Source organism: Kogia breviceps, chromosome 12 (genome assembly GCF_026419965.1).
Source record: "Kogia breviceps isolate mKogBre1 chromosome 12, mKogBre1 haplotype 1, whole genome shotgun sequence".
NCBI classification, from domain to species: Eukaryota; Metazoa; Chordata; class Mammalia; order Artiodactyla; family Physeteridae; genus Kogia; species Kogia breviceps.
In genome coordinates this window covers 6,293,972-6,307,134 of record NC_081321.1, presented here as the reverse complement: position 1 = coordinate 6,307,134, position 13,163 = coordinate 6,293,972, and the positions used below count along the sequence as shown (strand labels likewise).

General features: G+C 52.1%; 1 protein-coding gene across 6 annotated transcripts; it reads left to right on the top strand.

Moving 5' to 3' along the window:
* Nucleotides 1-1,192: 1,192 nt before the first annotated feature.
* On the top strand, nucleotides 1,193-12,600 carry C1RL (complement C1r subcomponent like). 6 transcript variants are annotated; one of them, XM_067008702.1, is made up of 6 exons: nucleotides 1,193-1,335; nucleotides 2,456-2,732; nucleotides 7,138-7,324; nucleotides 8,656-8,781; nucleotides 8,907-8,981; nucleotides 11,370-12,600. In XM_067008702.1, the coding sequence occupies exons 2-6, from the start codon at nucleotides 2,472-2,474 to the stop codon at nucleotides 12,206-12,208; spliced, it is 1,488 nt and encodes a 495-aa protein (XP_066864803.1). In that variant the 5' UTR covers nucleotides 1,193-1,335; nucleotides 2,456-2,471; the 3' UTR covers nucleotides 12,209-12,600. The 6 variants fall into 6 exon arrangements, with proteins under 6 accessions (XP_066864803.1, XP_066864801.1, XP_066864804.1 ...); XM_067008700.1 differs by lacking the exon at nucleotides 1,193-1,335 and adding an exon at nucleotides 1,614-1,738; XM_059082569.2 differs by lacking the exon at nucleotides 1,193-1,335 and adding an exon at nucleotides 1,746-1,890.
* Nucleotides 12,601-13,163: the final 563 nt, after the last annotated feature.

Here is a 13,163-nt window from a genome sequence, read left to right as displayed (position 1 = left end):
TAAGAGGCTTTCTACCCAGGTATTCAAGATTCAGCTACTTGCACATCACCATCTCGTACCCACCCAGGCAAGGCAGCATCCCAGCCATCAGTGATGGAGAACCCAGCAGCCACAGTCCTGCCTTCGTGGAGCCTGCTAGCTGGCCTGGGGGACGGTTTGGAAGGGCCCCTAGGGGTTCCCAGAGAGAATCGTTTTTTTCACTCTATACCTTACTTTATTCTTTTTTATTTTCATTGGAGTAGAGTTGACTTACAATGTTGCGTTAATTTCTGCATATAGGAGACTGACTCTGTTGTGCATATACATAGATCCACTCCTTTTTAGATTCTTTTCCCATATAGGCCATTACAAGGTATCGAGTAGAGTTCCCTGTGCTGTACAGTAGGTCCTTATTAGTAATCTATTTTATATATAGTAGTGTGTATGGGTCAATCCCAATCTTCCAATTTATCCCTCCCCCGCTTTACCTCCCCATAACCGTAAGTTTATTTTCTACATCTGTAACTATTTCTGTTTTGTAGATAGGTTCATTTGTAGCCTTTTTTTAGATTCCACAAATAAGCGATAGCATATGATATTGTGCTTCTGTGTCTGACTTACTTCACTCAGTATGACAGTCTCTAGGTCCGTCCATGTTGCTGCAGATGGCCTTATTTCGTCCTTTTTGATGGCTGAGTGATATTCCATTGCATACACGTAACATCTTCTTTATCCACTCCTCTGCTGATGGACTGAGAGCACTGGCGTGGGTGAGGAGCCTTTCTCAGCAAATGGCAGCCTTTGTGGGTGGAGAATAGGGAGGGAAAGGGTACACAGGACCCTGCGATGAAGCCACCACGGGCTAAGACCCTGAGCCCCAGAGGTGCGCAGAACTTCTAGACCAGGCTGGAGTCCACCACAGAACATGACCCTGTGATCTCCAGGGGTGCAGAGGCCGCCCACACCTGCCCGCACGCCCTTCCCTCCCCTCTCCGATCACAGTGGGTGTGCAGAGTGCTGTGGGCCAGCTCTGCGGGCAGCAGCGTTCCCCAGCGGGCACTCCCCACCCCCTCGCTCTCTGGTCAGAGGGAGTCTGCGTCCACGAGGAACGGTTTGCGGGTGACCTCTGAGAACAGGACTCCCAGCCTCCACGAGGGCTTCCTGGTCCCCTACCAAGCTGTGGGTGAGAGCGCCCCCCACTGGGCGTTCAGAGAGGGCAGCCCCTGCCCACAGACGTGGCCCCGGGTATCTGCTTAAAGAAGCTTCCGGCTGGGTCTGACCCCGGCCCTGCGCCGGCCTGACCCTGCTGGACCAGCAGCGCCCAGGGGTCGTGGGCAGGACTGAAAGACTACCTGAGTGAGTGCCGCCAGCCATGCTTGGTGAGGAGGGAGGGGGAAGGAGGAGCTCCAGTTCAGGCTCACAAACTTCAGCTTCTACAAGAGGCGGGCTTTTCACAGTATGAGCGGAGAGGTCAGGGAGGGAGAGGTACGGTCCATTAAAGGGGACAGCCTAACTCACAAGGAGCCATCCTACCGTGTGTGATACATGCATATGGTAAAAATTAAATAGCTTTAAATGGTGCAAAAGAGTCAAGAGTCAGTGCCCTCCCGCCCCTGGTCTCTCCTGAGGGCCAGCGTGGTTTTTGAGATGTTTTTCGGGAGTAGCGGTGGGCGAGCTATTCCTGATTCCGACAGCAGGTGGCGCTCAAGCCAGAGAATTAGAAAAAGGGAACTGCAGAGAGTTACTCAACGCATTTCCAGTAAGTGCTGCGTCCTCCCCCGCAGGGCGTTCTCCAGCCCCGCTTCCTGTTCCCCGGCCCCGGCCAGCCCCCCTCAGGGCCCAGATGCCCGGGCTCAGAGTGGGGGAAGTGTCTCTGGGGAAGCCCCATTCCACTCGCTGCCCAGGCAACGCGTGAGTGTGCCTGGAGGGGCCGGAGAGGCTGGGGAGGCTGCGGAGGAGGGTGGGGACGCGGGAGGGGACCCGGGGGCGGATGTCTACACCCACGGCCTCCAGCAGCCCTCCCCGGGGTGCTCAGGCTCAACGCTCCAGACGGGACCCCGTCACCTTTAAATGGCCCTGGCGGTCCAGCGGTGAACACCCGCTGCTCCCACCGCAGGGGCTGCCGTTGGATCCCTGGTCAGGGAACTAAGACCCCACATGCCATGTGGCCAGAAAAATAAAAGAAAATAATAAATGGCCCCCACTCGTACTCCCGTCGCTCCCTCAGACCCCAGGTGAGGCTGGCTGAAGCAGAAAGCAGCCCCTGCGGGGATGAGACTCTCCAGGGAGGTGGGCAATGGTGGGAAACTCCCCTTCCTAGCGCGGGCTGACCAGGAGGCTGAAGGAGTTGGGGTGAGGGGGTGCAATAAGGGAGTGGCCAGAGGTGCCCGGGAGTCAAGGGCTGAGGCCGCCGCTGCTGAGCCTTTGCCAGGCCTCCCAGCCCTCAGCACTGCCTGCCCCGTTCATATCTCCGCAGGCCCCAGGCCCCAGCCATGTGGTCTCATCTGCCCTCGCCCACCCCCGGGTGGTGGCTGCTCCTCTGGGGAGTCCTCCAGGCTTGCCCTTCGCAGGGCTCCGTGCTCTTGGCCCAGCCGCTGCCCCAGAAGCTGATGTCCCCAGGGTACCCGGAACCGTATGTCAAAGGCCAAGAGAGCTCCACGGACATGGAGGCTCCAGAGGGCTTTGCCGTGAGGCTCGTCTTCCAGGACTTCGACCTGGAGCCATCCCCGGACTGTGATCTGGACTCCGTCACGGTGAGCTGGGAGGGGAGGGAGCCTCCCGGCCTGGAGCCCTGGGGCAGCAGGAGGTGGCCCGCCCCGAAGCTCGAAGCGCCAGGCTTAGCTGGGTGGCCAGGTATACCCAGCGCACAGCCTCCCTCCCACCGGAGGCGAGGCCCGGTGCCGACCTGTGCCCCCTGCCGTCTGGGCCCCCATAGACGAGGACAGGGCAGCAGGTCTGGCCCTGCCTTTGGAAGTCTCACAAAGGGCCACACAAATACTGCGAATTCCTGGAGTCAAAAGCAAGAACTCACACATCAGTCGTTAAAAATCCATCATCAAGTATGCTGAGTGCCTGCTCTGTCAGGCTAGGAAGCTGGATGTAAATATAATAAAAGATTAGGTGATATGAGTTTCCCTTAGAGGCGCTATGGCAAAGCCTCACATGTGACAAGGGCATTATTCAGAATAAGGACACTCTAAAAACAGTACTTTACGTTATCTTTTTTTTAAAAATAAATTTATTTATTTATTTTTGGCTGCGTTGGGTCTTCGTTGCTGCGCGTGGGCTTTCTCTAGTTGCTGAGAGCGGGGGCTACTCTTCGTTGCGGTGTGCGGGCTTCTCATTGTGGTGGCTTCTCTTGTTGCAGAGCACGGGCTCCAGGTGCGCGGGCTTCAATAGTTGCAGCACACGGGCTCAGGAGTTGTGGCTCACGGGCTCTAGAGCGCAGGCTCAGTAGTTGCGGCGCACGGGCTTAGTTGCTCCGTGGCATGTGGGATCTTCCCGGACCAGGGCTGGAACCCGTGTCCCCTGCGTTGGCAGGTGGATTCTTAACCACTGCGCCACCAGGGAAGTCCCTACGTTATCTTTTGGTTTAAATTTCATTTCTATCCAAATAATACATGCGCATAATTTTTTTGAAAAAAATCAGAGTACACCAAGGCTTATCATCTCCAGCCTCGTCCCCCTGCCTCCATTGCTGCTCCCCGGGGCAGTCATTTACGATGCATGTAGCTGTCTCATCTGGTGTTTATGTTCAGAAGTATAAATAACTTCTTCATTAACTTCCAGCTGTAAAAGATGGGGACTAGCTTTATCTCTCTTAGACCTTCACCACCCACGTTTCCCCTCCCCCATCCTCTCAGTTTACCTCTATTATGGTTTTTAGTTAAAACTATATTCTTTTTTTTTTTTTTTTTTTTTTTTTTTTTTTGCGGTATGCGGGCCTCTCACTGTTGTGGCCTCTCCCGTTGCGGAGCACAGGCTCCGGACGCGCAGGCTCAGCGGCCATGGCTCACGGGCTTAGTTGCTCCGCGGCACGTGGGATCTTCCCGGACCGGGGCACGAACCCGTGTCTCCTGCATCGGCAGGCGGATTCTCAACCACTGCGCCACCGGGGAAGCCCGAAACTGTATTCATTTTTTACATCATTATGACTTCGAAATACTCACATCTGTGCACATGGTGTACAATTTCCTCTCTCCAGCTTTTGGATTTCCCAGCAGTCAATAACTACATAGTGTTTTGGGGGTTTGGGGGGTTTTTGTTTTGATTTTTAGTTTGCTGAGTTCTCTCTGTAACAAATCTCCCCCAAACTCTCAGCCAGGAGAGTAAATCTCTCGACATCTTCAAGTACAAATCTCAGTCTCTCGGTCCTCCTTTGCGCTGGTGACATCCCACCCCATCCCACAGGGGGTGACGTCCCCATGACTTACTTCTTCAGTCTGAGTTCTTTGCTTTCTAAGCCTTCACTTGTCTGGGAGTTCCCTTTTCCCACGTTCTGGAGATTTCCTTTACTTGTCCTGTGTTGGAAGTGACTCTCATCTCCTTCTCTTTCTTGGTTTACTCTCTCCTTTTGGAGGAACGCATTCTCCTCCAGAAAGGGAATGAGGGAACACATTTTAGAGGATCTTATATAGCCCTGAATGTCTTAGTTCTCTCCTCACACTTGGTGGATAGTTCATCTGGATTACGTTCTAGGTTAGAAGTCATTTTCTCTCAGAATTTTAATGACATTGTCTTCTAGCCCTAGTGTTGTTATAACTCCTGATCCTTAGAGTTTTCTCTCTAGAACTTTTAGCATATTTTCCTTATTACCAGCATTCTGAACTTTCATCAGGATGTGCCTTGATGCAGGTCAGGTCATTTTGTACTCATTGTACAGGGTTCTTTTAATCCAGAGACTCTCTTAATCAAGACCCTTCAATTTGAGAATGTTCTTGTATTAATTTTTAAATCATTTCCAGCCATCTACTTAATTTTCTCCTTCTGGAACTCCTATAATTTCACCGCTCTTAGGTTCTGGACAGATTATCCAGTTTTGTTATCCATTCTGTTCTGTTTTCCATCTCTGTCTTTTTGTTCCACTTTCTGGGAGATCTCATTGTAAATACCAACTTTTTAACGATTTTTGTTTTCTGCTAACATTTTTTCATGTCTAAAGGTTCATTCTGATTTTCTAAACGTGCCTTTTTGAAGAATCTTGTTCTTGTTTCATAGAGGCAATATCTACTCTTTTCCCTCTATTGGGATTATTTTAAAACATTTCTCTGCTTCTTCACCAAGTTCCTTTGTACTGTTCATTTGTTCTGGCCTCTGCTTTTCATGTTGGAGACTTTCCTGCAATGTGTGATAATCTTTGGCTGTCCATTCATATTGAAGAGTGACATGCAGAACGATATTGGATGCTCTGTGTGGATAGCTGAAATCTGTCAAATGACAGGTTTGAAAATCGGGTTATCCACGAGGTGACCCAGATGTACTGCTGGGGGCCTCCTGCACGTCCACAGCAGAAGGGTGTCCTCTGGTGACAGACGGTTTCTTCAGAGGAATCCTCCCGTCTCCTGCTTCCCCCGGTTCTGACACCTCCCAGGGATCTGTGATCAGAATCCTCTGCTTCCTGTCGCCCCAGCCCAAGACTCAGGTTACATGTGTCCATCTCCACGCCACCTTCCAAACTCTGTGGGCATCTCTCAGCAGCTATCTCCTCCCCTCACCTTTTGGTCCTTGATAACATATCAATCTTTATCCCTCTGCTGTCCTGTTAGTGGGATTTGAGGTGGGAGAGGAGATACATGCATGTATTTGTTTCTTCAGATTTAGCTGAAGTCGGGACCACACTTTATTGAACTCAGCCTATGTCTGTCGAGCACCTACAGTGCCCTGTTCTCCTTAGCCTTGAATAATTTTAACCTCAGCCTGACTCTTCCCTTGTCACTGATGGAGTTCAAGCTCAGGAGTAGGACTGTTCCCTCCTTCCTGCTTCCAGAGTAAATCTCACACACACACACACACACACACACACACACACACACACACACACACACCTCGAATGCAGAATTCAACACACTGTAACCTAGTTCATCTTTTGCCCACCAGTATCCTCAGCTCCTCGGTAGCAGAACTGTGTCTTAATTCACACGGCACTGTATCCCCAGCACCTGGCACAGCATCTCCCACACAGCACATAATAAACGGCTGTTTGTCAAAGGAATAAAGGAAAGAATGAATGGAACCCAAACTTGTCATGCGTAGACAACACACAACACAGTGATTTCTGAATGAGCGGGTATTTGGTATCACTTTCCCCACTGCTTTTCTGCAGATACTGGAGAGCTGCCCTAGGACACAGTGGTGTCCTGGCTGGAAGGGGCCTCAACAGACCATTGTATAGGAGAGGAAACTAAGATCTGGGGAGAAGGAAGGAAGGAAGAGCCCGCAAGAACCCAGGATATGTGGATCAATATGAAAGTCAGCGATACAATGAGCTGAGCAGTGAGCTGTATGCCCAGGAGAGAGATTAAACCTGAAGCGGTGGCCAGGCGAACGAACTCCTTCCGAGGTGCCTTTCCTTGGGTTGGGGAACCCATCGAAAGGCATTTGAGCAGGGTTTTGATTTAAGTTAGGCGACAATAGACAGTGTAACCACACCGTGTAGATTTTGTGTCCTTAGATTCCATACCTTGCGGGGGCTTCATTTATAGTTTGTGGGGTAAGAGGAGAGACACTCCGAAAGCAGGACAGCAGGGAAGGCCAGGAACCCAGGGGCTCGGTCCGCGCAGAGGGTCTTCTCGCTTCCCAGATGTTGAGCATCAGGGGCTCAGTGGGGAGCAAAGCAGATGCAGTTCCTGCCTTCTTAGAACTTAGAATCCAGTTATTATAAGTTTCTATTTCAGTTCTTGAAATATTGTGTGCCGTATGAGATAAGCATGGCAGGCTAAAGAAATCTGCTAGGTATCTGGTCATGGATGGAAGAAACCTGGGAGTCAGTAATGGAACAGGAAGCAACTTGAGGAGGGCTCCATGGGGTGGTGCAGTTTCTGGGCCCCAGCGGTATGTAGACCTTCAAGGCGGGGCTGGGGTCCAGGCTGGGGCATGACCCTGTCACCGCCTGTGGTGCGGATTCACCCCACGCCTGCCCGCCCCCCCCTCGCCTTTCAGATCACAGCCAGTGGAATGGATCCCAGCCGGTTCTGTGGGCAGCAGGGCTCCCTGCTGGGGAACCCCCCTGGTCAGAGGGAGTTTGTGTCCTCAGGGAACAGTTTGCGGCTGACCTTCCGTGCACCCGCCTCTGAGGACAGGACCCCGGGACTCCACAAGGGCTTCCTGGCCCTCTACCAAGCCGTGGGTGAGTGAGCCCCGTGGCGTGCAGGGAGGGAAGCCCCTGCCCATAGCCCTGGCCCCTGGTATCTTGAAGTGAGAAGTGGGAGCTGAGGCTGGGGGCTCGGGACACCCGGGCTCAGCCCCTTGCTGCCCGGCCCCCCCTGCTGGCGGGCAGCCCAGTCACAGAGGCACCCAGCTCAGCTCCAGCTCTTGTCTCCCTGCATATTTACAGGCCCGGCACTTGCAGATCATCTCGTTTTTTCAAGAGAAGCCCAAAATGCAGATTTTTCAGTGAAATTCTAGATTTTCAAATGGTAACCACAGGTTTTTTGAAAGATAATACATGCCCACAGTAAAATTTTCAAAAAAATAATCTTCCTCTAATCTCTGGCCCTTAATTCCTGGCTGTTCTGTGCAGAAACGACCCTGTTCTCTACTTCCTGGGTATTCTTCCAAAGACATTCCAAGCCACTCGAATATAAATATTGTAAGGCGTGTGTTTTATTAATAGTCACAATGTTTTAAATTTGCCATTTTTCATTTTATATATATATATATATATATATATATTTTTTTTTTTGGCCATGCTGTGCAGCTTCTGGGGTCTTAGCTCCCCAATCAGGGATCAAACCCAGGCCCCGGTGGTGAAAGCGCTGAGTCCCAACCACTGGACTGACAGGGAACTGGTTCAATGATATATCTTAAAGATCATCCCATATACATGTGGTTAGCATTGCCTACTTCTTTTTAATGACCATACAATATTCCTTTGATCGATGCGTCCTAATATATTTAATCAGTCCTCCACTGATAGGTATTTTTCTCCCACAAACAGTACTGCTCTGAATATCTTCGTATATACATCTTTGAGCACATATATGAGGATAAATTCTTAGAACTCAAAAAGTGAAAAACATTTGCAATTTTAATTTTGATATTGCTAAATTTCCCTACAAAAGTTTTGCTAATTTACACTCCCACTAACCATATATGAAAATGCCTGTTTCCCATACCCTACTTTCACAGTTACTTTCAAACTTTTATAGCATTAACAATCTGCAGTGAAAAATAATCCAAATAATAATTTTAAAAAAGAAGATTGTGCTGGGAATTCCCTGATGGTCCAGGGGTTAGGACTCAGCACATTCACTGCCGAGGGCCCGGGTTCAGTCCCTAGTTGGGGAGCTAAGGTCCCAACGAGCCATGCGGCCAAAAAAAAATTTTTTTTAATTTAAAAAATAAAATTAAAGGAAGACTGTGCAGGTCAAACTAAATATGGTCACGGACCAGAATCAGTCCCTGGGTTGCCAGTTTGCAGTTCTGTTCTCTGGCCTATTGACCTCTGTTTTCCTTTAGGTATGAATCAGAGTCAGCCCATCAGCCAGGCCAGTGGGGGCCCTGAGGCCATCAACACACCTGGAAACAACTCCACTGAGATCCAGAGCCACTGCCAGGAGCCCTATTATCAGGCTATGCCCGCAGGTGAGTCCCCACCTGCTGAAGAACCAGCTCCTACCTGCCTCACTCCCCCCAGGAGGTCAGAAGCCTCTTTCAGCCCCTCCTCCCAATCCTGAGCCTGTTCTGTGCCTCCCTCATTTCACTCCCAGGGACACTCACCTGCACCGCCCAGGTGCCCTGGAAGCTGACACAGGAAAGGGAGGAGGTTCCTCGCTGTGTGCCTGGTGAGTGGGGATCTGTGGCACCATGACGACGGCCGCTTCCCAGACAAGCCTCAGCTGTCGCACAGGGCCTGTCTAAGGGCGCAGGACAGCCGTAGAGTAGAAAGGGGGAGGTGAAGGCAGGAAGTGAGGAAGAAAAGGGGAACCAAGAAGGCCCAGAAAAGGAGAAGGAAGGAGCTCATCCCTTCTCCTTCGAGGACCAAGGGATAACTGGGAAACGAAGAGCCAGAAGGAAGTTAATCAGAGGGACAGATGAGTTGAAATAAGAGAAAAACCCTCTTTTGGCGTGGTCTGCTTTAACGATACCCAGACAGGCTCTCTGTCCCCCAAATATTTCCCTGCCTTGACGCCACAGTGCCAGAAAGCCCAGCATTTTTTTAAAAAAATTTTTGTGAGATAAAATTAACAGAAGATAAAAATCACTGTTGCAAAGTGTACGATTCAGTAATTTTTAGTGTATTCATGTGGTGCAACCATTACTACTTATTCTAGAACATTTCCATCACCCCAAAAAGAAACTCCAACTCCCCCTTCTCCCATCTCCTGGCAACCACTGACTACTTGCTATCTCTATGGATTTTATTCTGGACATTTTTTATGTCAATGGAATCATATAATTAGCCTTTTGTGTCTGGCTTCTTTCATTTAGCGTAACGTTTTCAAGGTTCTTCCACATTGTAGCATGTATCAGTACTCAATTCCTTTTCTTTTCTTTTGTTGCTTTGGCTGAGCTGTCCAGCGTGTTGCATCTTAGCTCCCCAAGCAGGAATCAAACCCACGCCCCTTGCAGTGGAAGCAGGGAATCGTAACCCCGGGACCGCCAGGGAAGTCCAGTACTCTATTCCTTTTCATGGCTGAATAGAATCCCACTGTACAGATAGACCACATTTCGTTTATCCATTCGTAGATTGATAGACATTTGGGTTGTTTTCACTTTTTGCCTTTTATGAATATTGCCACGGTGAGCATTCATGTACAAGTTTCTGTTTGAACACATGTCTTCAGGTCTCTTGGGTATAGGCCTAGGAGTGGAATTGTTGGTTCACATCCTAACCCTGTTTAACTTTTTGAGGAACTGCCACACTGTTTTCCACAGTGACTGCACCATTTTACATTCCCACCAGCAATAGATTAGGGTTCAGGTCCACCATTTTGGGGTTCTTTGTTGGGGGGGGTTGGTGTTTTTAATATTTTGGCCCAGCCTAGCAGCTTGTGGGACTGTAGTTCCCCCACCAGGGATGGAACGGGCATCCTCAGCAGCGAAAGCACAGAGTCCTAACCACTGGAGCACCAGGGAATTCCCTCAGGTCCACCATTTCTTTTTTTTTTTTGTGGTATGCGGGCCTCTCACTGTTGTGGCCTTTCCCGTTGCGGGGCACAGGCTCCGGATGCGCAGGCTCAGCGGCCATGGCTCACGGGCCCAGCCGCTCCGCGGCACGCGGGGTCCCCCCGGACCGGGGCACGAACCCGCATCCCCTGCATCGGCAGGCGGACTCTCAACCACTGCGCCACCAGGGAAGCCCAGGTCCACCATTTCTGAAACCCAGTTTTATGAGTCAAATGTGCCTTTCTAACCCAATCTGAGTACATTTCTCAGGTTTTACTCCCAAACCACAGAAAGCTCTAGGGCCACAGCCTGACATAGTGCTTTGGGAGGGGGAGATGTTGAAAATGGAGAAATGGGGCTTCCCTGGTGGCGCAGTGGCTGGGAGTCTGCTTGCCAATGCAGGGGACACGGGTTTTGAGCCCTGGTCCGGGAGGATCCCACGTGCCGCAGAGCAGCTAGGCCCATGTGCCACAACTACTGAGCCTGCGCTCTAGAGCCCACGAGCCACAACTGCTGAGCCCGTGTGCCACAACTTCGGAAGCCCGTGCGTCTAAGATCCCGTGCTCCACAACAAGAGAAGCCACCGCAATGAGGAGCCTAAGCACCGCAAGGGTAGCCCCAGCTCGCCACAACTAGAGAAGAGCCTGTGCACAGCAACGAAGACCCAGTGCAGCCAAAAATAAATAAATAAATAAATTTATTTATTTATTTATTTAAAAAACAGAGAAATGACCCAGAAAAAAGGACAGGAGACACTGAAGACAAACTCTGCTTGCTGCACGATTTTGCTCAAAGAAGGTCCCACCAAGAGTCTAAAAAAGTGGCTTAGGGCTTCCCTGGCGGTCCTGTGCTTAAGACTCTGCATTTCCACTGCAGGGAGCAGCGGTTCCATCCCCGGTCAGGGAACTAAGATCCTGCATGCCTCGCGGTGTGGCAAAACAAATAAATAAGTAAAAATTGAAAAGTGGCTTTACAATGGCTGAGGAGGCAGGAGAAGGGGCCCTTCACAGAAGTAGGTTTTCAGATGCGGCGGCTGGTTTTTCACTGGTCCTCCTCTCTCCCAGTCTGCGGACGGCCAATCGTCCCCATCGCCCAGAACGGGGAGCTCGTTGGTGCCTCCAGAGCTGAGCTGGGCAACTTCCCCTGGCAGGCCCTGACCAGCATCTACGGCCGAGGGGGCGGGGCCCTGCTGGGCGACAGGTGGATCCTCACCGCCGCCCACACCATCTACCCCAAGGACGGCATCTTCCTCGGGAAGAAGCGGCGCGCCGAGGTGTTCCTGGGCCACACGGACGTCGACGAGATGCTGGAGCTGGGCGGCCACGAGGTTCGCCGCGTGGTCGTGCACCCAGACTACCGCCCGGACCAGACCCACAACTTCCACGGGGACATCGCCCTCCTGGAGCTGCGGCACAGTGTCCCCCTGGGCCCCCACCTCCTCCCGGTCTGCCTGCCCGACCGCAAGGCCCTGTACCGCCCGGGCCTGGTGGGCTACGTCAGTGGCTTTGGCGTGGAGAACGGCTGGTTGACCACGGAGCTGAAATACTCCCGGCTGCCCGTGGCCCCGAGGGCGGCCTGCGAGGCCTGGCTCCGGGAGAAGCGGAGGACCGAGGTGTTCTCCGGCGGCATGTTCTGCGCCGGGGACAGCACGCGGCCGCAGGGTGTCTGCCAGGGGGACAGTGGTGGTGCCTACGTGGTGTGGGACGATCGTGCCCGTCGCTGGGTGGCCACGGGCATCGTTTCCTGGGGCATTGGGTGTGGCAAGGGGTACGGCTTCTACACCAAAGTGCTCAACTACGTGGACTGGATCAGAGGAGTGATGGGCGGGAAGGATGACCCCGGGCTGCTGAGCGGCGGCGCCCACCGTGGAGCCCAGACGGGAGAGGGGTGGCTTGGGGACTGAGCCCTGAGCGTGGGGCGGTGGGGACAGAGAGTCCTATTCAGGTCACAGCTGCAGCAAAGCACTGAGCCAGAGAAATCCTCCGCCTGCCTCAGCCCGCTTCTCCTCACCCTCCACCTTCCTGCGGGTTTGCGCGCTACACCCACAGCTCTCCTCCCCGAGTTTCCGCTTTGAACTCCATCCCCCGGACACGGCGTCTTCTGCGCTTGCGCTCCCGCTCCCGAGAGACAATCGTCTCATCCTCCTGTTCGAGTGCCCTGCGGCAAAGTAGTCTCAGCTCATTTCCTTTCTGAAACACTTCATAGCCCCTGAGGCCGACCCTCAACTAGTCAAATAGTCTTGGCTTCACCTAGCACAACTCCTTGGCTGCAATTATAGTCACAGCTCTTTACGTTGTTTTGTATCTTCTTACATCAGGCGCTTTTGCCGTGTGTTACTTCACTGACTCCTCACACCAGCTTTGCAAAGGCTCAGTTATTATCCACGTTTCACCGAGGAGGAAACTGAAGCTCAGGGAGGTGAAGGGACCCTTCCAAACCCCACAGCTGATACGGGATGACACAGAAGAGACCCAATTTGCTAGACTTCAAGGTCAAGTTAGCTATATGGTTAAAGGTTACATTTATCTTTGAAAAAAATAGCAGGATTCAAAGTTATACATACATGTGGTTACTTACATTTTGTGTGTGTGTGTGTGTGGTACGCGGGCCTCTCACCGTTGTGGCCTCTCCCGTTGCGGAGCACAGGCTCCGGACGCGCAGGCGCAGCGGCCACGGCTCACGGGCCCAGCCGCTCCGCGGCACGTGGGATCTTCCCGGACCGGGGCACGAACCCGCGTCCCCTGCCTCGGCAGGCGGACTCTCACCCACCGCGCCACCAGGAAAGCCCCCCATCAGATTTAGAAACGGAAGTCTGGGCCTCCGACCAAAGGCTTTTCTGACCCTAAAAATGCAGACCC

What these genes read in the sequence shown, in the direction of transcription:
- C1RL (XM_059082569.2), top strand. Translation starts at nt 1,823, where the DNA reads ATGCCCGGGCTCAGAGTGGGGGAAGTGTCTCTGGGGAAGCCCCATTCC. An exon ending in GGCCCTCTACCAAGCCGTGG is followed by an intron (nt 7,325 to 8,655) that starts GTGAGTGAGCCC and finishes GTTTTCCTTTAG; the next exon opens with GTATGAATCAGAGTCAGCCC. An exon ending in TTATCAGGCTATGCCCGCAG is followed by an intron (nt 8,782 to 8,906) that starts GTGAGTCCCCAC and finishes TTTCACTCCCAG; the next exon opens with GGACACTCACCTGCACCGCC.